The following is a 22,649-nucleotide window of genomic DNA, read 5'->3' as shown; positions in this document are numbered from 1 at the left end:
ATAGACGCCAGAAACATTCTATATGTCTAGAATAAGGGAGGCATTAGTCCCATGGTCTTCTGTCCTGGAAAGACCCCATCTAGAATACTGGGTTCACCAAATAGAAAAGGTCCGGAGGAGGTGGCTACTATATTGGTGATGGAACTCAGTGTGAGATGAACAGTTGAAAGACCTAGGGATTTTTGATTGGAAGACCAGAAGAATTGGTGGGAAGGAGGGAAGACACAATAGCTGTTTTCAATCATTTAAAGGGTTTTCTTGTGGAAGAACAAGTAGCCTTGCTCTGCTTGGCTCCAGAGGGTAGAAGAAGAAATCCTGGGTAGAAAGGACAAGGGCCATTGATTTCAGTTCAACATCAGAGTGAATCCTTCTGTGGAGCTGGTGGGAAATCACTGGACTTGGAGTCAGAGGGGCCAGGCCTGTGGCCCTACTCTGCCTCTTCCTCCTGCTATGATTTTGGGAAGCTCACTGGACTTCTCTGGGCCTCAGTTTCCTTCTCTGTAAAAGGAAGGGGTCAGATGAGGTGACCTCACAACTCAGACATTTTGTGAGCAGAATTAGTCCTTCCTTAAAATTCTGTGTCTGTGGATCATTTCTCTTGCATCTTGACTTGGTGCATGATTCCTGTGGTTTTATGAGAGCAAGTGTGTGACTTTCCATCTGAGTATGTCCCTGACCTTGCATGAGCTTATTTTATTGGTGGGTGGGTGTTTTCCTTCTCCTGCAGTGTGGCTGGCCGTGTGGGCGTAGGAATGTCTGGGGGTTGGTTTCCGTGATGTAGTGGAAAGAGCATCAGGCTGGCAGCTAGAGGAATTGTGGTCAGATCCCAGCTGTACCACTTAGTACCTGGGTGACCTGGCAGAGTAACTTCACTTTGTTTTACAGATTAGGAGGTAGGGCTTTCATTAAAGGGGCAGATTTCCAGAGTTGGAGGGGACCACAGAATCCACCTAGTTCAACCTGAAAAATACTGTCTATGACATCCTCAATAAGTAGTCATCTAGCCTTTGTCTGGAGACCTTCAAGACAAGGAAACCAAGGCCTCCCAGGAAGACCATTCTTCCTTCATGTTGTGCTTCTTTTCAGACCAAGTCTTTCATTTCCCCTCCTTGAGTCTCAGTTTTCTCATCTGTAAAATGTAAAATTGAGTAAGATGACCCTTGGTGTCTCCTCCAACTCTGGATCATTTATTTCCATGTTACATTTCCCCACTTTGGTTCAGTCTAATGTTGTATATCATTTGCTGAGACATCTTGGAATTCTCAGTTCTGTAACATTAGAGTGTGTTAATGATCCGTCCTGGTCTTGTACTACGAATGACTGAATTGTGAATTAAGGGGCATTTATTAAGTACTTACTATGTGCCTGTACTAAGTTCTGGTGCTATAAATACCAAAAGAGCTTACATTCTAATTGATGACATTAATTAATGACATTCTAATTATCGTCTGCGAATTTGGTGAGTATTTTGTTTATATCTTCATCCAAGTCATTGATGAAAATGGTAACCATCACAGCGACAAACATAGATCCCTGGGGCACTCCACCGGAGATCTTCTTTTGTACTTTGAGTTTATTCATTCAACCAGTCCAGAATCCACTCAAATTTATCTTTCTCTAATACTCTGCCAATTCTAGATTCTTTGAGTCCTTCTTCTGGGTTGATGGCTTTATTGTCAGAAAATCTTCCTAACAACCACAAGCTTTCTGTGTTGTTTTTCCTTCCCAGACATTGATGAATGCTTAAGCTCCTCCTGTGAGGGTCTGTGTGTGAACACGGAAGGAGGGTTTGTATGTGAGTGTGGACCAGGGATGCAACTCTCCGCTGACCGACACAGCTGCCAGGGTGAGTCCCCCAAAGAAGAAGCTTGGGAACTTGGGTGGATCCTATGGAAACTATCCGAGGTCTAGTCAGGAGACAGAACAAGGACTGAGGAGAGAGCAAGAGGGAGGATGGTATCTGTCTAAGAGCAAAGGCAGGAAGGGCCAAGGGGAGCTTTGAGGTGAGGCATGACCTTGAGGAGAGAAATGAGGCCATTGGAGGGGAAAGGAGCCCACTACTTTCCAAGAGCCTCTGTGAATGATAGCAGTTGGAGAGGAAGTCATGGAATCTCAGATTTGGAATCAAAGTCAACAGTCATCTTGTTTAACTCTGGGATACTTAAATCCATCAAGCAAGCCATGGTACTGTCCTAATCACTGGGGATACAGAGACAAAAGACAGACCCTGCCCTAAAGGAGCTTACAATATAAGGGGGGAGGAGACTAGAGAGAAACAAATCTATGCAGAACAAGATGTATACAAGATAAATAGGAAGTAATTAAACAGGGAAGGCATTGGAATTAAGAGGGGTTGGGCAAAGTTTTCTGTAGAAGGTGGGATTTTAGTTGGGACTTACAGGAAGCCAAAGAGGTCTGGAGGCAGAGGCATGGGAGGTGGTCAGAGAGAGACCAATGCAGTCAGAGAAGGCCAGTGTCACTGGATCAAAGTGGATGTGTTGGGAAGATATATGAAGACTGGAAAGGCTGGGGTGGGGGGAGGGGGATGGCGATGAAGTGATTTGAATGCCAAAAAAACCGATCTCTTATTTGCTCCTGGAGGCAAGTGGTTGGGCAAAACTGCGTGGAGTTTTAAAAACCAACCAGAAGAGTGTATCTTTGATCCTAGAAGTGAGAGGGAGCCACTGGCATTTGCTGAGGAGGGGATTGCCTGATCAATACTATGCTTAAGGAAAAGTACTTTAGCAGCTTCGTGGAGGATAGACTGGAGTGTGGGGGTGAGGGGGGTTGAGCCAGTCCTGGCTTTGGGAATAAGAACAGATATAGAATTTAAACTCCTTGAAGGCAGGTCCTGTGTTCCACTTTTGTCTTGGCATCCCTAAGGTTAGAGTATGTGGGCATAGGGGTAACCAGAAATTTTTTAACCTAGGACAAAAATAGCTCAGGCAGTCTGAGCAGGTGGAGGGGGTTGTGTGGTTTCTGTTCCATCTCCTTGGATGTCTGTAAAACCTGGTCACTCCTCCCCACTCCCTGCAAGGTCTGGCCAAGGATGGAAAGGCATGGACTCCCTCAGAGGAAGGGGGCCCCTTCAGAGATCAGCTCCTTGGACAGAGCCTTGGCTGTCTGCCTTGGTTACAGCTCTTCAGGTAGGCAGCAAGTGTTGGGACTGATGTGCTTTTGACCTCCTGGTGTCTTACCCTTTCAGACACTGATGAGTGCATGGGGGTCCCTTGTCAGCAGGGCTGCCAGAACAGCATTGGCAGCTATAGATGCTCCTGCCGAACAGGCTTCTATCTCCATGGAAACCGGCACTCCTGTATAGGTGAGGCTTGGTGGGCGAGGGGCATTCCCACAACAATCCTTTTGATCTTCACTTACCCGGTGAATCCGGGGCTGAGTCCCAGCTACAGGGCAGAATAAGCCTTTACTATGTGCTGGGCTCTGTGCTTACTAATCTCTGGCCATACCAAGAAAGGCAAAACCCCCCTCCCTGCTCTGAAGATGCTTACAGTCCAGTAGAGGAGACAACATGCAAATGAGTGGAAGAAAGTGAGGGCGGGACAGACTGAGTTGGCACTCCCTTTCCGCCAAATGAGGAATCAAAGAGAAGCAAGACACCATTGAAAGCTACACGCTAAAATTTATTATTTACTTAAAAAGGCAAGGTATTTTCAAGTGCAATCCTCATTTGATTTGGAGTTTATTAACTTCAGAAAAAAAAAAGTAAAACAAACAATGGGGATTGGACCGAATGACCCATAAGACCCAAAGTCTATGGGTCCATGGCCTTTGATAACTTTCATCAAGTGAACTTGCTCCCATACTGCTCCTCAGCTTAGGTATCCCTGAGGGTGGTCACTGTCCTTGCTGATGGCCATAACACATCGAATTCCTTTGGGTCAGAGGAGTCCTGAGCCCTGTGTTTTTCAATGCATGAGCACTGGGGAGGGGGACTTCCAGGGGTCAGCCTTAAGCTTGGCTCCATTCTCATCACATGACTCTAGAATGTGTCCAAGCTCCTCAGTGGATGGATGAGGGAGCTGGAGGCTGGGTCCTTTGTCCTTTGTCCTTGAAAAGGTCCCAGCCACAGACATAGTCATGCCTCAGAGTGGATTCATATTTTCAGTAACTCAGGGATTTTAAAATGCCCTTCTGAGCTTGTTAGCACTGTCAGAGGGAAGCAGCTGGGTGGTGCACTTCCCCAGGAAGGCTAGACTGGGGGTCAGGAAGACTTGAATTCGAATCCACTTCAGATAGTTTCTGGCTGTGACCCTGGGCAAGTCACCTAACTGTCTTTATCTGCCTCACAGGCTACTTCTAAGAATCCAGTGGGATGTGTAAAGTGCTTTGTGAATCTTAAAGTACTCAGTGAATGAAAGTGTTTTGTTGTTATTATCATCATGTGAGTTGGGGTCACACAAACAGTAAGTGGCCAAGCTGGGATTTCAGATTCATGTCCATCTCACCAAGTTCAGTGACTTTCCCTCAAAAGTGCATGGCCTCTTCAGGTCATGAGAAAAAGCTTTTTTCTACTCAAATGACCTTGGGAATTTATCTGACCGACCCCCAGGGCCTCAGTAAAAATGATGGGATTGACCTTAATGACCTGTGAGGGTTTGTCCAGCAGGTGAATCACAGAAGTGCATGGGCTGTGGCTAGATCTGTGTATGAGGTGGGAGTGTTTTTGAACATGCCTATTGTCAACTACATGTGTAATAACTAACATTTATATGGCACATACATGTGTCTGGCACTGCTAAGCCCTTTGCGAGTATGATCTCATTGGATCCTCACAATAGTCCTGGCAGATCGGGACTATTATTACCCCCATTTTACAGATGAACAAACTGAGGTTAAGGTTAAGTGACTTGCCCAGAGTCACACAGCTAGTAAGTGTCTGAGACTGGATTTGAACTCAGGTCTTCCTCACTCCAGGCCTTCTGCTCTATCCATTGTACCACCTGCATAACCTTTAAGGACACGGTGATAACTACAGGGGTGTAGGGATAGCTGTTTGAGTAGCATCCAATGCCTTGGTGTGGCATTGAAGGCCCAGTCCACCACTGGCCATGTGGGGCAGGGAAGGGGACTAGGAACAGGGGCCTCCAGATCTCCAGTCTGTGGTGGTCGGGAACAGTGGGTGAGGGGCCTTGCTGGGAAGCCCTGGGCTGGATGAGGATCCTCCGTGGATGCATGGTGGGGGGGGGGGTCTTCTGCAGATGTGAACGAGTGTCGCCGACCACCAGAGAGGCGCGTCTGTCATCACGCCTGCCAGAACACTGTGGGGAGCTTCCGCTGTGCCTGCCGGGCTGGCTTCCGCCTGAGTGCAGACAGGGCCTCCTGTGAGGGTGAGCATCCTCTTCTTTCTCTGAAGGCCTGGTAGGTGGAAGGAGGCTTAGCTTTGCTCTGCCTGACCCCAGGGAGTACAAGTAGGCACTGATAGTGGAAACTGGACCTGGCATGGAGGTCCATGATGGACATCACAACGAAACCTCCGTGAAGGCTAGAAATCTTTCATTTTTGTTTTTGTGTTTCTGGGTCCTAGCGCAGTGCCTGGTACACAGTGGGTGCTTAATTAGGTGTCTTAATAAAATAAAATCTGGGTCTTCTAATTCAATCAATCCACAAGCATTTATTAAGTATCTACTATGTACCAATCATTGTACCAAATTCTGGAGGACTATTTGTCAGATATTTGTAGAAGTAGGACTTTACCTCTGGTCTGTGAATGTTTCTTTAAAAATATTTTGATAACTATATTTCAATATAGCAGTTTCCTTTGTGATTCTATGCATTTAAAAAACATTCTGAGAAGGGGTCCATAAGCTTCCCCGGAGCTTCACCGGAGAAGTGTGGCACACAAAAAGGGTGATGAATCCTTGGTCTTGACAGATGGACTCGACTGGACTCACTGGCCTCTGAAGTCCCTCTTGACTCTTGGGGATTGGTGGTTTAGAAAGTTCCAGGAGTTAGGGACTTTGTCTTTTCTAATCCCTTGTTCATTTGTCCTCTCCCTTTCCTCCATTTCTTTCCTTGTTTTCTCTCTCACTCTCTCTCTCTTTTTTTTAAGGCAATTGGGGTTAAGTAACTTGCCCAGGGTCACACAGCTAGTAAGTGTCTGAGGTCCCTCCCGATTCAAGTGCCAGTGCCCCATCCACTGTGCCATCTAGCTGCCCCTTTCCTCCTTATTTCTAAAATATTTCGATTAAATGCCTTCTCTTTCCCCTTTTTTCTCCTCCTTTCATTCCTCCTTTTCTTTCTTCTTCCCTTTCTTTAAAAATTATTTTCTTTTTTTAAAGTTATGAACTTAAAGATTTCAGCGTACAATGAAGAACAAGGGAGAGGATTATTTATAAGACTATGACCTTTTGTACCCAGTGTTTTTTTTTAAAAGTACAATAACTTTAGGTAGTAACAAAACTGGCCTATTTGCATCTCTTTCTGAACTTTTTGTTTTCTCTTTTAAAATTTTTTTAAATGTTTTATTACTGATCTTTTCTTCTAGAGCATAGCAGAGCTCTAAATATAATAAGCTCTTAATAAATGCTTATTAGCTCAACTTTTTAAAATTGCATCTCTCTTCTACCCCTCACTTTCTCCAACATGTCTTGCTTTGTTCTCATCTATGGATCTCTGAAGCTCATCCTTCCCCCTTATTTCTATCCTCCCTGCTCCCTCCTTCTCTCCCTTCCCAGGGTGGCTCTATCCCAGAGAGCAGTGGGGCATTAGCCCAGTGACCTGTAGGGACAGTGCCCTTTGTACTGCTCTCAGCTGGAAGGAGGCAGCTGCAGCCATTGGTGGGAAGCCCAGGAAAGCAGCTGACCTTCCTCTCCCCTCCTCCTCCTCCTTTCTTGCTTCTTGGTGTGCCAGTTCTAGGATGTGGAGTGAGAGGAATGTTCCTGAGGAGATCAAGGGGGCTTGGGTTCATCTGGAGGGAACAGTTGGAGATAAAGAACTGGGGGTACTGGGAAAAGATTTTGTTTCTTAGGACCAGTCCCTGTACTGACCTCTTTATTGGGAAAATCAATTTGGAAGGTGAACAGGTTAGCAAAGGGCCTGATCTATTTCAGGATTGGCTGGAAGAAATGGGGATGTTTTTCAATCAGTCAGCAAGTGTTTGTTAAACACCTATTTTGTGGCATATTAATAGACTAAGAGGGGGAAAAGGACCTTAGAGAAAGTTGTTAGCCTCCGTCCCACTCCCATTTTATAGATGAGAAAACTGAGACACAGAGAAGCTGAGTAATTTGTCTGGTAACAGATGCCTAATTACCATTAGTAACTGTCAGAGGCCGGGTTTGAACTCAGGTCTTCCTGACTCCCATATCCACCACTCTATCCTTTGTACTACCTGGAAGAAGGTGAAACAATCCCAATTCTTAAAGCACTTCCATTGTAATGGCAGGAGATGACAGTTAATTATACAAGAAAAAACTCAAGGCAGACAAGGTAGCTATCTGTACATGTGGAGTGTAGCCACGTGGAAGAGGGATGGCACTTTTTCGGACTGGCTCTTGGGAGAAATAACTACTATGGGGAGAGTTGCAGGAGGCGGTTCTTTGGAGTTTTCTGTTCTGTGCTGAGTGGCTGCAGGTTAGGAAAGGCATTGATGAGGTGGAGAGCGTCCAGCAGGGGGCGCCCTGCATGGGGATGATGGACTTGGAGGGGGCACCATATTGCCCAGCGTTCCAAACAGGGGGTCGTAACTTCTGCTTTCTGTGTCATGGCCCACTTTGTGGTGAGCCTATGGATCCCTTCTCAGAATGATATTTTTAAATGCAGAAATTAAAATAAAGAAAAAATAAATTAAAAAAAGGGAATATACAGGAATCTTCATCAAAACATTATAAAGAAAAGATAAGTTGATGGACCCTGGCTTAGGATGTAGGGAGGTTTCTCCTAGAGGAGAACTTTCAAAGGGGATGTAGGACTATGGTTCGCATTTGAAAGCCTGTCCTGTGGAAGTGGGATTAGCTTGGTTCCAGTATGCTGATGAGGAATAATCAGGGGAGACTGGAGAGGGGGACATTTAGGCCCAGAAAACCTTCCTCACACTTAGAGCTCCTCACCAATGTAATGGGTGGTCTTGAGAGGGGGTGGGTCCCCCTCCTTGGAGGTCTAAGTACTAAGTGGGCTGACCATGCTTTGGGTGTGGGTTAGATTAGAAGGCCACCGAGGTCCTTCTAACTGAAATTCTATGGTTCTGTGAAGCCCTCTCTGCCCTCCAGGAGCCTGATTCTCCCTGGGGGAAGCTGACTCCCTGGTGCTTTCTTTTTCAGCATTTCCGAAGGCTGTGCTCGCCCCCTCGGCCATCCTCCAATCTCTCCAGCACCCCCCAAAGATGCTGTTACTTTTTCCAGAGTCTGGCCCACCCGCCCTGCCTCCTGGCCACGGCCCTCCATCCCGGGCACCTGGCCCCCCACCAGTAATCAAAACAACTCCTCTCCTGATGCCGACCTCAGCACCGCCCACCTCCTCCACCTCTACCCAGCCACTGATGTCCTCAGCTGCAGTGGCCACCCCATCTTCTAGTTCCTCCTCCCATGGAAGAATGGTGAAACCATCCGTACTGGCAGGTCTGCTGCCTCCTTCTCTCTTACACGGAGAAGCAGCAAGGACCCCTTCCCCTCCCAGGGGCCCCTCGACCTCTCGACCTTCACTGGTGCCTTCCCCCTGTTGGCACCAAGGAACTATCCGTGAGTCGGGGAGCCGCTGGAGTGAGCCTGGGTGCTGGCACTGTGAGTGCCAGGTGGGTGCAAGCAGTCAAGCCCTGTCTCATTTAGCCCTGGTGCCTTTCTCTGCCAGTGGCTTGGGTGGTAACTGGTATTTCCTTTTGTAGGATGGCGAGGTGACTTGTGAGAAAATGAGGTGTAAAGCCACCTGTTCTCACCCACTGCCCTCCCGGGATGGTGGGTGCTGTCCCGATTGTTCAGGTGAGGACTAGTTCAAAGGGTTGCTATCTTTGGTGGGGCCAAGCCTCCCCCCATCTTGGCAGTGCCAGACGTGGTCAGGAAATAGGGCCTGAAGTTAAATCCTATCTTAGACTTTAACTGGCTGTGTGACCTTGGGCAGGTCCCTCGACCTGCTTGACCCTCAGTCTCCTCATCTTAAAAATGGCCATAATGATAGCACCTTCCACTGCTGTTGTGAGGGTCAAGTGAGCAAACACTTGCAAAGCGTGTCGTGTCATCACCAGGTATTATTAGTCACCTATTTAAGCTTCTGAGAGTCAGAGAATCATGAGACTTGAGCCTTGGGACCTCACTGGCTGTGCCGTCCAACCTGTACAGCCAAGGACCCGGGCAGAAAGATTGGAGAGCTAAGCAGCAAGGGTGGAGGTAAACTGCGTTCAAATCCAGCCTCAGATATTTCCTAGCTGTGTGACCCTGGGCCAGTCACTGACCTCTGTTGGCCTGTTTCCTCATCTATAAAACCAGGGAGCCAACTAATGGCCTCCAAGGTCCCTCCTGTTTTAAATCTCTGACCCTGTGAATTGAACCCAGGTCCCCTGACTCCAAATTCCATGGGCTTTTGCATCCCATGGCCTCTCATTTGACAAACACAACTCTTTCTTATAGGAATGGCAGGCATTTTTCTGTGCACTTTCCAGATGGGGAAGGTGATTTTCTGACTTTAAGGCCAGCTGTCGGTGCTGCAGCTGAGAAGGTTGAGGAGTAACTTGAGGATACTCAGGAGGAGGCGTATAGGGAGGGCACTGTGACTAGGATGCTTGCCTTGGATTCACCTCCAAACAGAAGGGTGTGTGTATGTATGTGTATGTGTGTATGCGTGTGTGTGTGTGTGTGTGTGTGTTCTCAGGCCCCAGGCTTCCCCTCTCTCTGCCTCCATCATGGTCCTCATTAACCCGACACACAAGAGCATCCCCTCTCCCCTGCCTTGTGGAAGGAGGGCTGTGTGTAGACTGCACTGCACAGCATCTGAAGGAGGTCCTTTCTGGTGCCGCCATGGCTAACCCTTGGGGGATGTGGCTTAATGAGTTCCACATTGGTTGATGGATGATTCTTTCCAAGTTTTCTTTGATCCAAGTGGCTGGAGGGGGTCCCCTCTTCCCTCTTCATCAGGCAGGGCCCTTCCCCTTTCCCCCATTTGTGGCAGACTAGCCCTGGGTGGCTCCATTTCCTCCTTGTTTCTCCAGGTTGTTTTCATGATGGTTTGCCCAGAGCCGAAGGGGATGTGTTCTCCCCTCCCAATGAGAACTGCACTGTGTGTGTCTGTCTCGTAAGTGTGTCGCCTTCCCCACCCAGCTCCCAAGGACTGTTTCCTTAGTTCTCTGGGGAATCCTAGGAGGCCCAGAACATTAAAGGGGAAAGGGCACAAACTGGTTCAGCACACGGTGGGCTCTCCATCTTGCTGTGGATGAGGCTCTAAGATCCCATTTGGAGACATGCCAGGGTGGAGATAGCCCCTACTGGGAGGAGGGCTCCTTCTTCTCAAGGTCCTCCAAGGCAGGGATGCCCTCAGCAGGCAGAAAAGAGTTAACCAGCAAACACAATCCATCTGGTTAGGAAGGGAGGGAGAGAAGACTCCTGAGGAAACCTCCAGCCAATGAGGCTGATCTCTCTCCAGGCAAAATATTTGCCAATGTAATAAGGGAGTCAGCGTGTAAACACTGGGAGTATGGTGGACCTGTAACCCCAACAGGGCCTACTGGGAAGGTTTCCTGTTAAGTAGGTCTGCTCACTTTCTGGCCCAGTTGATATGCAAAAGTGTATTGTCAGGGGGTCAGTTGGCACAATGAAATTGCTAATAATGAATTTGATGGAAACCCAGTGGGCATGCCCACCTCCATGCCTCTCAATATCCTGAAGATTCTAGTTGGTCAAGAGGCATTATGCATGGGCAGAAGGGCTGAGCATGTCATGGAGAGGAGAAAAAACCAGGGGGCTTGAAAGCCCCTGGGCCTGTTCCTCATTCAACTCCCCCCATCACACACACAGGCTGGGAACGTGTCATGCATTGCCCCAGAGTGTCCTCCCGGTCCTTGCCTGACCCCTCCGCAGTCTGACTGCTGTCCCTGCAGCCCAGGTAGGTTTCTTTGACTTATTTGGTCTCTCTCTGCCCTCGACCAATCCAGGCTACAAATATTTTCCAATCTGAAGATAGGATTCTCAACATTGTAGACACTGGTGTGTATTTAAAATGGAACAGCTGCTAGAGAGGGAGCAAAACCCGGGCAGAGGGGGCCCTTCTCTCACTGATATGGCTTTCAAAACATTTTTTTTAAAACTTGGTTTCTATGATGCGACAAGCAGCTGGTGTGACCTTAGCAATTTTTTAAAATTAGTTTATTTGTTTTCAGTGTTCTACAATCACTTCCATAAGACTTAGATTTTCTCCCCCTCCCTCCCCTCTTCCTTCCTGAGACGGCGTGCAATCTTATATGAGTTCTACATGTGCATTCTTATTAAACACATTTTCATATTAGTCATGTTGCATAGAAGAATTAAAATGAATAGGAGAAACCATGAGAGAAACCAAACCAAAACATAACACAGGAGAAAATATTCTGCTTCATTCTGTGATCCAATTCCACAGTTCTTTCTCTGGATGTGGAAGGCCTCAAGAGTCCACTGGGAATGTTTTAGGTCCTTGCATTACTGTGAAGGGCTAACTCTGCCAGAAAAATTCCTTGCACATTGTGGTCATTGCTGTGCACAAAGTTCTCCTGGTTCTGCTCCTTTCACTCAGCATCAGTTCATATAAGTTTTTCCAGGCCTCTCTGAAGTCTTTCTGTTCATCATTTCTTATAGCACAATAGTATGCTGTTACATTTAGAGACCACAACTTGTTCAACCACTCTCCAGTTGATGGGCTTCTCCTTGATTTCCAGTTTTTGGCCACCACAAAGAGAACTGCTATAAATATTTTTGTACATGTGAACCTTAGCAATTTGACAGGATATATTTACCATTTGGGAGATGCTCTGATCTCATGAGAAAGGTGACCTTGAGGACTGGGCAGAGTTAGTACTCCATTGAAGTCCTGACTCTTGGAAAGGCAGTGGCCTTGGACAAGTCATTTCCTCTTTTGAAAGGCCCCATTGTTCAGTGGAAGTCATACTGACCTTGGAGTCAGAGCCCATGAGCTCTAGCTGCTGGCTAGCAGTGGGCCCTTGCCCTCCCACAGTGCTCCATCTTTCCTCTTCCTGAGCTGCTGGTGTGCAGAAGACTTGACATGTTTCTCCTTTGCAGTAAGATGCTATTTTCATGGCCAGTTCTACCCAGAGGGAGCTGAGTTCAGTGGGGATGGGGACGAATGTACCAGCTGTGTCTGTCAGGTAAGGAAGTGGCTGGCCCTGGCTCTGTTCCCTAATAGCTCTCCTGGGGGATGGTGGGTGACTAAAACCACGGAAGGGATGAGGTCGATGACAGTTCCTAGCTCTCTCATTTTCCCCACAAACTCATGTCATTTTGTTGTTGTTGGTGGGAGTTTCTATCTACATGGTCAAGGCAAAAGATGAGGAACAGAAGAGTGAGATCAATTTCAGAGCCTGGCTCTCAGTTCCCACCCTTAGAATAGGCTGCAGGAAGAATTGTGGAAGCTACTGTCTGTTGCTGTCCCTCCATCCTCTGCCTCTCTTGCAGAATGGGGAAGTTCAGTGTTCCTTCACACCTTGCCCAGAGCTGGACTGTCCAAGAGAGGAATGGCAATTGGGCCCAGGCCAGTGTTGCTTCACCTGCCGAGAGCCCACACCAATATCAGGTGAGGATGGCCCAGAGACCCTTCCTTCCTCCCTCTCCCCTAGACCCCTTGGCTGAATCCTAGAATCTCAAGGTTGGCAGGGACCTTAGAGACCATTTACATGATAGCCCAGATTCAAACAGACCTGGGCAGGTTAAAACACTGGCCCAAATCCAACAAGATGGAATTCAATAGGGATAAATGTAAAGTCCTATAGTAGGGTCCAAAAAGTCAACTTCACATGTATAAGATGGAGGAGGTATGGCTAGAAAATAAGTCATCTGAAAAAGACCTGGGGTCTTGAGGTCTTCAGGCAAAGATGAGATTACTACTTGCAGTGTAGATTCTTGTATAGATGGTCTCTGAGGTCTCTTCCAATTCCAAGATTCTATGATTCCAGGATTTAATTCAGTGCCCTATCCTGACAGATGGCCTTAGCAGGTAATCATTTGGGCTCTGCTGAAAGACCTCCAGGGATGGGGAACTCACTACCTCCATGGAAGGCACATTCTTTTCTACAGCTCTAATAAGCTAGCTGTCACAGTAGCATGGAGCGCTGGCCCAGAGGTCAGGAAGACCTAAATTCAAATCCAGTCTTAGACGTTTACTAGCTCGGTGATTCTGGGCAAGTTACTTTGCCCTGTTTGCCTCAGTTTTCTCATTTGTAAAATGAGTTGGAGAAGGAAATGTCAAACTACTCCAGTATCTTTGCCAAAAAAATCCCAAAGGAGATCACAGAAAGTCAGACACAACTGAAACAACTGACCAACAACAAGGTTGGACTAGATAGTGTCTTCCTTCCCACTCTGAGCTCCTGTGAGACACTTGCTAACTCTGGTCCTTGCCCAGTCCCGTTGGCATACCCATCCTCCCCCATGTGCATTCCTTCCCTTCTTCTCTCCCCAATTCATTCCCTTACCCTCGGTGTCTTTTGCTTCTTTCCTTGTGGGCAGGCTGCTCTCTGGATGACAATGGAATTGAATTTCCCATTGGACAGATCTGGTCCCCTGGTGATCCCTGTGAGTTATGCATTTGCCAGGTGAATGACAACCTGTTCTACCTCACTCAGCTTTATCTGTTCTCCCCAGCTTGGTCCAGACAGAAAGGCTCCTGCTCCCACTTGTTACCTGGCCTTCTCCAGGGTCCTGTCCTTGTTGCTGGCTTCTGGCTGCCTTCTCATTAGCTCTTGTATAGCTGCCTAGTCCCTTTGTTGAGCAGTAGGTCAGGACCTAGGGCATTCCGTGAAATCAAATTTGGGGAAAGGAAGGTTAGCCATATACCCAAATACTTCTGTTGAAAAAAAATCAACATGAGAGGCCATGTGGTATAGTGGTAGAGAGCGGACCCAGTCCTCAGGAACCCCTGAGTTCCAGTCCTGCCTTTTGATATCTTCTGGCTTTCTGACCTTGGGCAAGTGACTTGAACTTCCAGAGACTCAGTTTCCTCATCTGTAAAATGAAGGGGTTCCTCACCCCTTCCTCTATGGTCCCTTTGAGTCATGATCTCCTGAGAAGAGAGACACCCTATCACTGCACATGCTTTCCAAGCCATTGTGAGTGAGCTGAGTTCACAAACCTCAGTGCCAGTTTGCCCAAAGCATTGGTAAGCATTCTTCAGATCCTTTCAGTGCTGGGCCACTGTCCTTTGACAAAACTTGCATTTCTGTTGAAATGATATGTAAAAGAGGGGCTTCCTGTACTCTGTAAGGTCGGGGTGAATGGGTCCTCCAATGTTGGTGATGAATTGGACTGGCTTCAGCTTCTGATTCTGTGTGGGAACAATCTGCCTGCCAAGTGGAGTTCTGGGATTTTGCTGTGTTAATGGGACAGAGTTTTGATGTCCTTCTCTGGTATGGATGGGCAAGCTTTGATTTGGCTCTTTCTTTTGTTTGGAATTGGAGTTGCTTCCTTCTGGAGCTAGCTAGCCCCTTGGACAGCTTTCCTCTTTCTGAATGGGTGGAGTGGTGAGAAAGCCAGTCCTGGCTTCAGGCACCACCTCAGGGGATTCTGTCAAGTGCCTCCTTCTTTCAGGCAGATGGTTCTGTGAGCTGTGAGAGGACCGACTGTGTGGAGACCTGCCCACATCCTATTCGGATCCCAGGCCAGTGCTGCCCCGACTGCTCAGCAGGTAAGGGAGAAGGGACATCCTCTACTTCCCAAGTTCCCTCTAGAACTCAACTTGTCCTAACTGCATTGGGTTGGGAGCTTGGAGAGCTAAGGTCATGGAGTCAGGATTATGATGGAACCAGGAGGGATCTTGAAGGACATCCATCCAGGAAGCCAGACAATAAACATTTATTAAGTTCCTGTTGGGTACTAGGCTCTGTGTTGAGTGCTGGGCATCATGTCCTAGATCTAGAGCTAGAGGCCATTTAGTCCCTACTTTATAAATGAGGAAACTGAAGCCCCAGAGAGTAAATGCTTCCATCCATCTCAGCTTTACCATTGGCTGGTACACAGTGTCAAGGGAACTAGAGGAAGATTCCCAGAGTGCTGGATGGTCCCCCTGTAGAGAATACAAGAGAAGAAGGACACAGACAAGAATCTCATAGGATGGGCCGCTATCTGCATCAGTGGAGAGAGTGTCTGTCTCATGAGGTGATCATGGGAGGAAGCCCTTCTGCAGGAAGCCTTTCTCTCTCAGGTTACCTTCCATCTAATCTGCATTGCATCTTGGATGTGCTACTTATTTCTGTTTTGTCTCCTGAATGGGAGCCCTTTGAGAACAGGGACAATTTTTGGCCTTTCTTTGTATCCCTAGCCCTTGACTCAGTACCTGGAACATTGTAGGCACTTAGTGAATGCTTTTTGATTGATTACAAATTCATTAAAATAGCTTATCAAAGACCAGAGTTTTAAAGTAAGTCTGGGCAATCCCCCTCTGCATTTCCTCATCTGTAAAATGAGGAGTTTGACTAACTAAGTGATTGCCAAGGTCCCATCCAGCCTCCACAATGCATGATGCTAGTGCTCCATTCAATTCACTCAGTGCCTGGATTGGTGCTTCTCGGCTTGGAATTTAGACAGCACCTTGAAATGAACTCAGTGGCCTCCCAAGCTCATAACTGGCTTGGGGAATTAAGACTTGCATGTAGTTAGTGAGCTATGTAAAATGACCAGTTAAATAGCATCCAGTTGCAAAATGTACAATGCAGATAATAAAATGAGGGGCTCATCAGGAGTGGGACAGTGTCTCTGGGACTGGAGCTCTTGAGGACCCACTTGAGCCTTGAAGGATCCGCTGCTGGGCTTTAGGGAGAGTCATGGGGGCTGGGTGGGGAGGGGGAAGATGATGGTTAGAGCTCCATGATGTCAGACCCTGTAGGGGATTTTGGACTGGGGGTATCCACTTAGAAGAAAGGAGAGGTTTATTCCACTGGGTTCTAGATTCTATTTCTGGAACCCCAAGCTTTCTTCAAAGTGCTACTTCCTACAGGAAACCTTCCCCGATTCTGCCTGCCCCTCTCCTAAATAATTATATTCTCCCTCTGGAACTTCCTATGTATTACTTTGGATACACTTTGTATCTAGTTGTATCCATGACATATTCCAACAGTAGAATGGAAACTTTTTGTGGCCAGGGGGTAGTTCATTTGTATCTTTCTGTTTCTAGTGTCAAGCCCATGTTAGGTAACTGACAAATATTTGTGAAATTGAACTGGGGTTAATTGACTTGACAAACCAAGTGGAAAAAAAAGGCCCAGAATGGAATCCAGCCTTAACAGGGAAATGGATTTGGAGAGAGAGGCAAGCTGGACGGATGTCATCATGTGGGACCCAGATCTGTAATGACACACTCCTGGGAGTGTCACAGAAGGTCACTTTGATCCAGCCTTTTTGTTTCCCCTCCCCTCACAGGTTGTACCTACACGGGAAGAATATTCTATAACAATGAAACCTTCCCTTCTGTGCTGGATCCTTGTCTGAGCTGCATCTGTCTGGTATGATGGATCTGGAGGGGGCAGCGGCTTCCTCTCCATTTTTACACCCTGTGCTGTAGGAAACCACTGATGGGCTAACATTAGTGCTGACACCAGCAGATGTGCATTTGCAACCTCCCCTCTCCCACAGGAAGTGGTCACGGACCTGCCTTTGGTTAATGGTCCAACTCAGCTCTGTCTAGACCTCTGTGGACACCAGCAGCCTCCAGCTACTCCCTCCCTCCCATCCTTTGTAAAAGGGCAAAGGGGCAGATTTCCCCCCATGGCTACCTTGGACAATATGTGACCACCTTCCAGAATAGCTCTAGCAGGCCAGTGACCTCTTGAACTCAGACCCCAGGACGTCAAAGAGCTCCTAAGGCTGACCAAGAGTTGCTGGATCCCTTGTTATAGAGAGTGAAGCCCCCATATTTGAAGGGGTATGACATAACCTTCCTTGCAGGGGGTTTCATACTTCTACCACCTCCCAACCTGCTTCTCAAGGCCTGCCTCTCTTAGCAGAATGGGAGCTCCATTTCTCTACGATCACAGCCACCTGCCCAGACTTTTCCAATAGCATCAAGGCCTTAGGTTCAAATCCCAGCTTCTTCCTCTTTATTCCCTGGGTCATCTTGGATGTTTACTCTTGGCCTCAGTTTCCTGGGCTGTAAAATGGGTGAACTGGAAGGGTTCTATTAAACTCCATGACCCCCAGGGCTCCCTAGAGCCCCTGTAGAAAGTCCTGATGTATTTCTGTGTCTTGTAGCTGGGTTCCGTGGCCTGCTCCCCCATGGATTGCCTCATTTCCTGTACCTACCCATTCCACCCCGAGGGAGAATGCTGCCCTGTCTGCCATGGTGAGTGAGCAGCCCCCTCAGGCACCTTTGTGCTCATCATTCATTTATTCATCAACTACTGGGTGTCAGACGGGGTTCAAGGTACTGAAATACAGAGACAAAAAGGAAACTGGCTCTGCCTTAAGGGAGGTTACCTTCTGTTGGGAGGAAATAAACATGTAATTCTCTCTCTGTGTATGTGTATATAATAAGTTGTTCAATTGCATCTTTATGACCCTACAGATCCTATTGTCCACAGGGTTTTCTTGGCAAAAATACTGGAATGATTTGCCACTTCCTTCTCCAGTGGATTAGGGCAAACAGAAGTTAAGTGACTTGCCCAGGGTCACACAGCTAATAAGTGTCTGAGGTTGCATTTGAATTTAGGTCTTCCTGACAGCTAGGATAACAATCTGTTATGTCTTTGGGCCTCTTAAAATACATACAAACTAAAGACAGTAATTTCAGGGGGGGAATACTAGAAATTGGGGGAGCAGTATCAAGGAAGGCTTCTTCAAGGAATGGCATTTGAGATGAACTTTGGAGAAAGTTTGATATTCTAAGACACAGAGGTAAGACAGAGTATAGACATTTTAGACATGGGCACAGCCTAGGCAAAGGCACAGAGGTGAGAGATGGCCTGAATGTAGAATGCATGAACAGGAATGATGTATAATATGCTGAAAAGGTAGGTTGGAGCCAGATGGTGATGGGATTGAAATGTTCTGTGGCTCTGGGTTGAGCACCTGCTGCTCATACTGGTCCTGTTTCTTCTTTCCTTCTGCAGACTGCAACTATGAGGGAAGAAAGGTGGGCAATGGGCAGGTGTTCTTGCTGGAGAATGAGCCCTGTACTCGCTGTATCTGCCAGGTGAATGGAGAGAGGACCTGTTGGAGACATTCCTGGCCCATCCCTCCTTTCTTAGACCTTTTAATGTCTCTCCACATCACCCTCAAAAGCTATTGACCCCTACCCTTTTCGTTTTTCTTTTGGGAACCCAGAATGATAGGAAATGCTTGATTTAAAATGGGTCATAGATTTCAGAGCCAGAAAGGACCTCAGAAGTCATACAGACCAACTGCCTCATTTTACAGATGAGGTAACTAAGGCCCACAGAGAGGAGACAGCTTGACCGAAAGTCATAAGGTCATTTCTGTGGCTCAGTGGGTGGAGCACTGAATTTGGAATAAGGAAGACCTGAGTTCCAATGCTGCCACAGACCTTTAAAATCTATGTGGGCAAGTCACTTCCCCGCTTTGAGCCTCAGTTTCCTCATCTGTAAAATGAGAGGGGTCTGAGGTCCTTTCCAGATCTAAATCTATACTTTGATGCAAGATTTGAACCCAGGCCCTCTGACTTGAGAGCCAGTGTGCTTTGCATTGGACCACCCTGTCTCGCTGTTGTTCTCTGCTAGCTGTCTTCTCCTGGGCAGGGGCTAGGGTGGGTCTGTTTTTCTTGCTCTAAGTGGGAATATTTTGATTTGGAGGCCTGGGGACAGAGGTCCTGAAAGGCATTCCTCTGGGCAAGATGACTCACTGGTTCTTTCCTGTTCATGCAGCTTGGGGAGGTGAGCTGTGAGAAGGTCACCTGCCAGCCAGCCTGTGCTGACCTGGTTCCAGCTTCAGGGGACTGCTGTACCTCCTGCCAAGGTGAGACCCTCCCCTTAGGCCTTTGTGTCACCTTCCTCTTCTTGGAGTCAAAGACTGTCACAGCAGACAGGAACTTCAGAGGCCATTGAATCCAGGCATGCCCCCCACCCCATTTTACAGATGTGGAAACTGAGGCCCAAGGTGGGGAAGTGATTTGCCAAAGGTCATGCTGGGTAGAAATGACAGAGCTGGAACTTGAGGCAAGGTCCTTTTGACTCCAAAGTCAGCATTCTTTCATGTTTAGTCAGGCAATAGCAGTCAACAAGAATTCATTTGGCACTTACTATGTTCTAGACCCTATGCAAAGTGCTGAGGATCCAAGAAAAGACAAAGAAAAAACATAATAGCTATTATTTGTTGCTGCTTTAAGGTTTTATAGGTATTATTTCTCTATTTTCACAATAAGCCTGGGAGACAAGTGCTGTTATTATGCCTATTTTTACAAATAAGGAAACTGAGACTGACAGAGGTTAGGTGACTTGCCAGTGGTCAAATTGCAGTTAAGAGTCAGAGGTAGGATTAGAACTCAGGTCTTCCTGACTCCAGGTGCTGTGGTTGCTTCAGTGTGTTGCCAGTTGCCTCCAAACACAAGCCCTTCCCTAAGGGAGCAGACAATGTCGGTTGAAGTCCATCCAAATAGCAGGAGGTGCTCAGGGCCTGGCAGACCTGGGCCTGGGGGTAGCAGTAGGGTAATATTTATACCGACTTTATTTCCTTCTCCCACCTGCTCCAAAACCTTCAGGGGTCTTACTTGGCGTGGAAGGAATGCCTGAGCTCTCTCTACCCAAAGCTGCCCGGAGCCCTGGAGAAGCAGCTGTGACCCCCCAAAACTGCAGCATCTGCCGTGGAGTCCCTCAAGCTGATGCTCAAAGTAAAAAACCTCATTACCTCCAGGTCCTGTTGAGAAAGAACACATCTGCTGTAGAGACTTTGCCCACAGAGCCCTTGGGGCCAGAGCCGTCTCGCCTGCCCCTGCAACAGCCAAGAGCTTTTCTAGGTTCTTGTTCCTCCCCAGGGGCCTTGTGCCTTGATCACTTCACACCAGGAGCCTCTCATCTACCTCCTGCCTCCCCAGAGGCTCCTCCGTCTCTGCCTGCCTTGTCAGTGACCTCCCTCCCACCGTCTAGGGTTCGGGGAACCCTTCATGCCCATTCAGGATCCAGGGGACTTTCGCCATCCATCATCAAAATGATGAGATCTTCTGGGCCTGTTGAGACCAAGCAGGACCCTTCAGAGCCCCCCACAGTCAGTTCAATGCTTCCTGGGTCCTCTCCCAACATTGCTAGACTCTCTTCCTCCTCTACAGCTTCTCCCAGCTCTTCCTGGCAGAAGCCTACAGAGCATCCCTCCCAGGAAAGAGAGCAGAATGTATAATGTGTATAACGGGGTCTTGTTTGGAGTACTGTGCCAGGTGCGGAATGGAGAGAGAGAGGGGGGAGGAGAGGGGGAGAGAAGGAGATAGGGAAGAGGGGGGAGAGAGAGAGGGAGAGAGAGAGAGAGAGTGAGAGAGAGATTGAGAGAGAGAGAGATTGAGAGAGAGAGAGAGAGAGAGAGAGAGAGATTGAGAGAGAGAGAGACAGACAGACAGACAGACAGACACAGATTGAGATTGAGATTGATTCCTGGTCCAAGGAGTACTTGGGATTGCTTTTTGAGATGTCCCAGTAAAAGGGATGGGGAAAGGATTACCTCCCACTGAGCTTCCATTGACCCCAAGGGTACCAAGCCCATTCTTGACAGGAATGGCAAGTTGGATGAACCCCAGATCCTGCATTTCTCCCAGACATCATAGAGCGCAGGCAGATGGTAGAAGGAAGCAGACCGAGGCCTCTCTCATCTTGTCAGATCATCTTCCCAACCTCATCTTTGATTTCCTCGGGAAGGTCGGGAATTTGAGAAGAGTTAGAGGAGGTGTTGGAGCTGGACCAGGTGGGGATCAGCTTCAAAGACTTCCTTGTGGTTGTGTAACACCCGGACCCTCATTCTTAACCTGAGGTTTGACAATTAAAAGTTTTCTCAGTTACCCCAAGCTTGTCCTACTCAATCCTGCCCCTCTCTCTTTCTCATCTTCCTCCCCACCAATAATTGGAGGTGAGAATAGTCAGAGACCATGGAGAGTTTAGATGGGAATTGATAGCTATATTCTAAGACATGGGAATAAAAAAATGGAATCTTTGATTTGCTTGGCTTAAGAAACTCCCTGATGAAGAAACCCCCTCTGCCAATGCAGGTTGGCACCTTTTTTCCAATTTATGTTCTGAACAGAATTGGCTTAGAGCTTTGAGAAATTCAGGAAATTGTCCAGGGTCACACTGTTGTAGAAGAAGAAAAATCATATCTTCACCTCTGTGTTCTCATCTGGGGGAAAGCCTCTTCCTGTAATCTGAGGGGAACCCCCCAGTTCAGCAACCAAACCTTGCATACCCTGACATATGGAGCATGGGGAAAGGACATTCCTTGTAGAGGGCCAAAAGCTCCTGGAGAGGAGAGAGTGCTTCATTCCTTGCATTGTATTCCTGGGGCCTGGCAAGAGTGCCTGACATTCTGTAGGTGCTTAATAAATAAATGTGGATTGATTGGTTATTGCATCTTGAATAGAAGTCAGATTCAGTTCAATCCAATTGAACAAGCATTAAGCACCTACTGTATGCCAAGATGCAAAGACCAAAATGAAATGGTTCTTGCCCTCAACAGACTTCTACTCTGTAGAAGGTAAACTGTATATACACATATAAGTAAATATGATGAAACTATGAAGTGATTTGGTGGGTGGAGGAGGCGCCAACCACTGGAAGGATCACCGAAGGTCGCCAGCTGAGTTTTGAAGGAATGAGGGATTCCAAGAAATGGAAGGAGAACAGCCAACCTTGGAGGACAAGGAGTGTGTGAAGACCCAGGGAACAGGAAGGTCCTAGAGAGACCTGCCTTTCAGTAGGTGGATTGATTCATTTTAGGAGATTTGTTTTTAGGGATGAGATGTGAATGTTTGGAAGGAGGACTTGTGAGGGATAACAGGATCTGGTTTTTAGCCAAAGACCCCAAATGTTTTTACCCCCAAAAGCTTTGAAGTGTCTTTACCAGTCTGGGAACAAACTTTTCTATTCTTGACTCCTCACACCATCTCCTCCCACAAAATAGCAGCAAATCTCTTCCTTCTAAGGCATCTCTTCCTTCTAAGCAGCTAAAGCTGACTTTGGGCATATTGTGGTGTCCCAGATGGGGGCAGAGAGCTCAGATCTTTATCCTGACAAACCTTTTTTTTTTTGACCTTTAGTAGTTGGGACCAGAGATCCTCTTGCCTAGACTTGGCAAGAATTCAGAGAAGAAAAGCATGTCAGTAGAGGAGCTAAAGTCACTATTGTCTGTCCTACTCAGACCTCATCTGAAGTATTGGGTTTTGCCAATTCAGGAAGGACAGTGATGAGCCAGAGTCTTGAGAAGGGCAAGGAGACTGGGGGAGAACTCTGAGCCCATGTCATACAGCTTGGTTACCAGACATGGGGAGATGCACGTAGCAGAAGAGCAGACTCATTTCAGTCGAGT

General features: G+C 47.5%; 1 protein-coding gene across 3 annotated transcripts in view; it reads left to right on the top strand.

Annotated features, from left to right (window-relative positions):
* VWCE (von Willebrand factor C and EGF domains) overlaps nt 1-21,129 on the top strand; it is a 30,480-nt gene extending 9,351 nt beyond the window's left edge. For 2 of the 3 annotated variants that reach the window (XM_072638805.1, XM_072638804.1), the window contains exons 5-20: nt 1,730-1,846; nt 3,206-3,322; nt 5,220-5,348; nt 8,280-8,749; nt 8,840-8,933; nt 10,157-10,239; nt 10,959-11,046; nt 12,213-12,298; nt 12,606-12,723; nt 13,656-13,741; nt 14,733-14,829; nt 16,560-16,642; nt 17,388-17,478; nt 18,245-18,327; nt 19,016-19,106; nt 19,849-21,129. In XM_072638805.1, the coding sequence (XP_072494906.1) occupies nt 1,730-1,846; nt 3,206-3,322; nt 5,220-5,348; nt 8,280-8,749; nt 8,840-8,933; nt 10,157-10,239; nt 10,959-11,046; nt 12,213-12,298; nt 12,606-12,723; nt 13,656-13,741; nt 14,733-14,829; nt 16,560-16,642; nt 17,388-17,478; nt 18,245-18,327; nt 19,016-19,106; nt 19,849-20,480 (2,465 nt within the window). In that variant the 3' untranslated portion in view covers nt 20,481-21,129. The remainder of the gene's footprint in view (nt 1-1,729; nt 1,847-3,205; nt 3,323-5,219; nt 5,349-8,279; nt 8,750-8,839; nt 8,934-10,156; nt 10,240-10,958; nt 11,047-12,212; nt 12,299-12,605; nt 12,724-13,655; nt 13,742-14,732; nt 14,830-16,559; nt 16,643-17,387; nt 17,479-18,244; nt 18,328-19,015; nt 19,107-19,848) is intronic. The other variant, XM_072638806.1, reaches the window with a different exon arrangement.
* Nucleotides 21,130-22,649: the final 1,520 nt, after the last annotated feature.

The sequence above is a fragment of the Notamacropus eugenii genome, chromosome 2 (assembly GCF_028372415.1).
Source record: "Notamacropus eugenii isolate mMacEug1 chromosome 2, mMacEug1.pri_v2, whole genome shotgun sequence".
In the NCBI taxonomy this organism is placed as follows: Eukaryota; Metazoa; Chordata; class Mammalia; order Diprotodontia; family Macropodidae; genus Notamacropus; species Notamacropus eugenii.
This window is presented reverse-complemented; position numbering and strand designations above follow the sequence as displayed.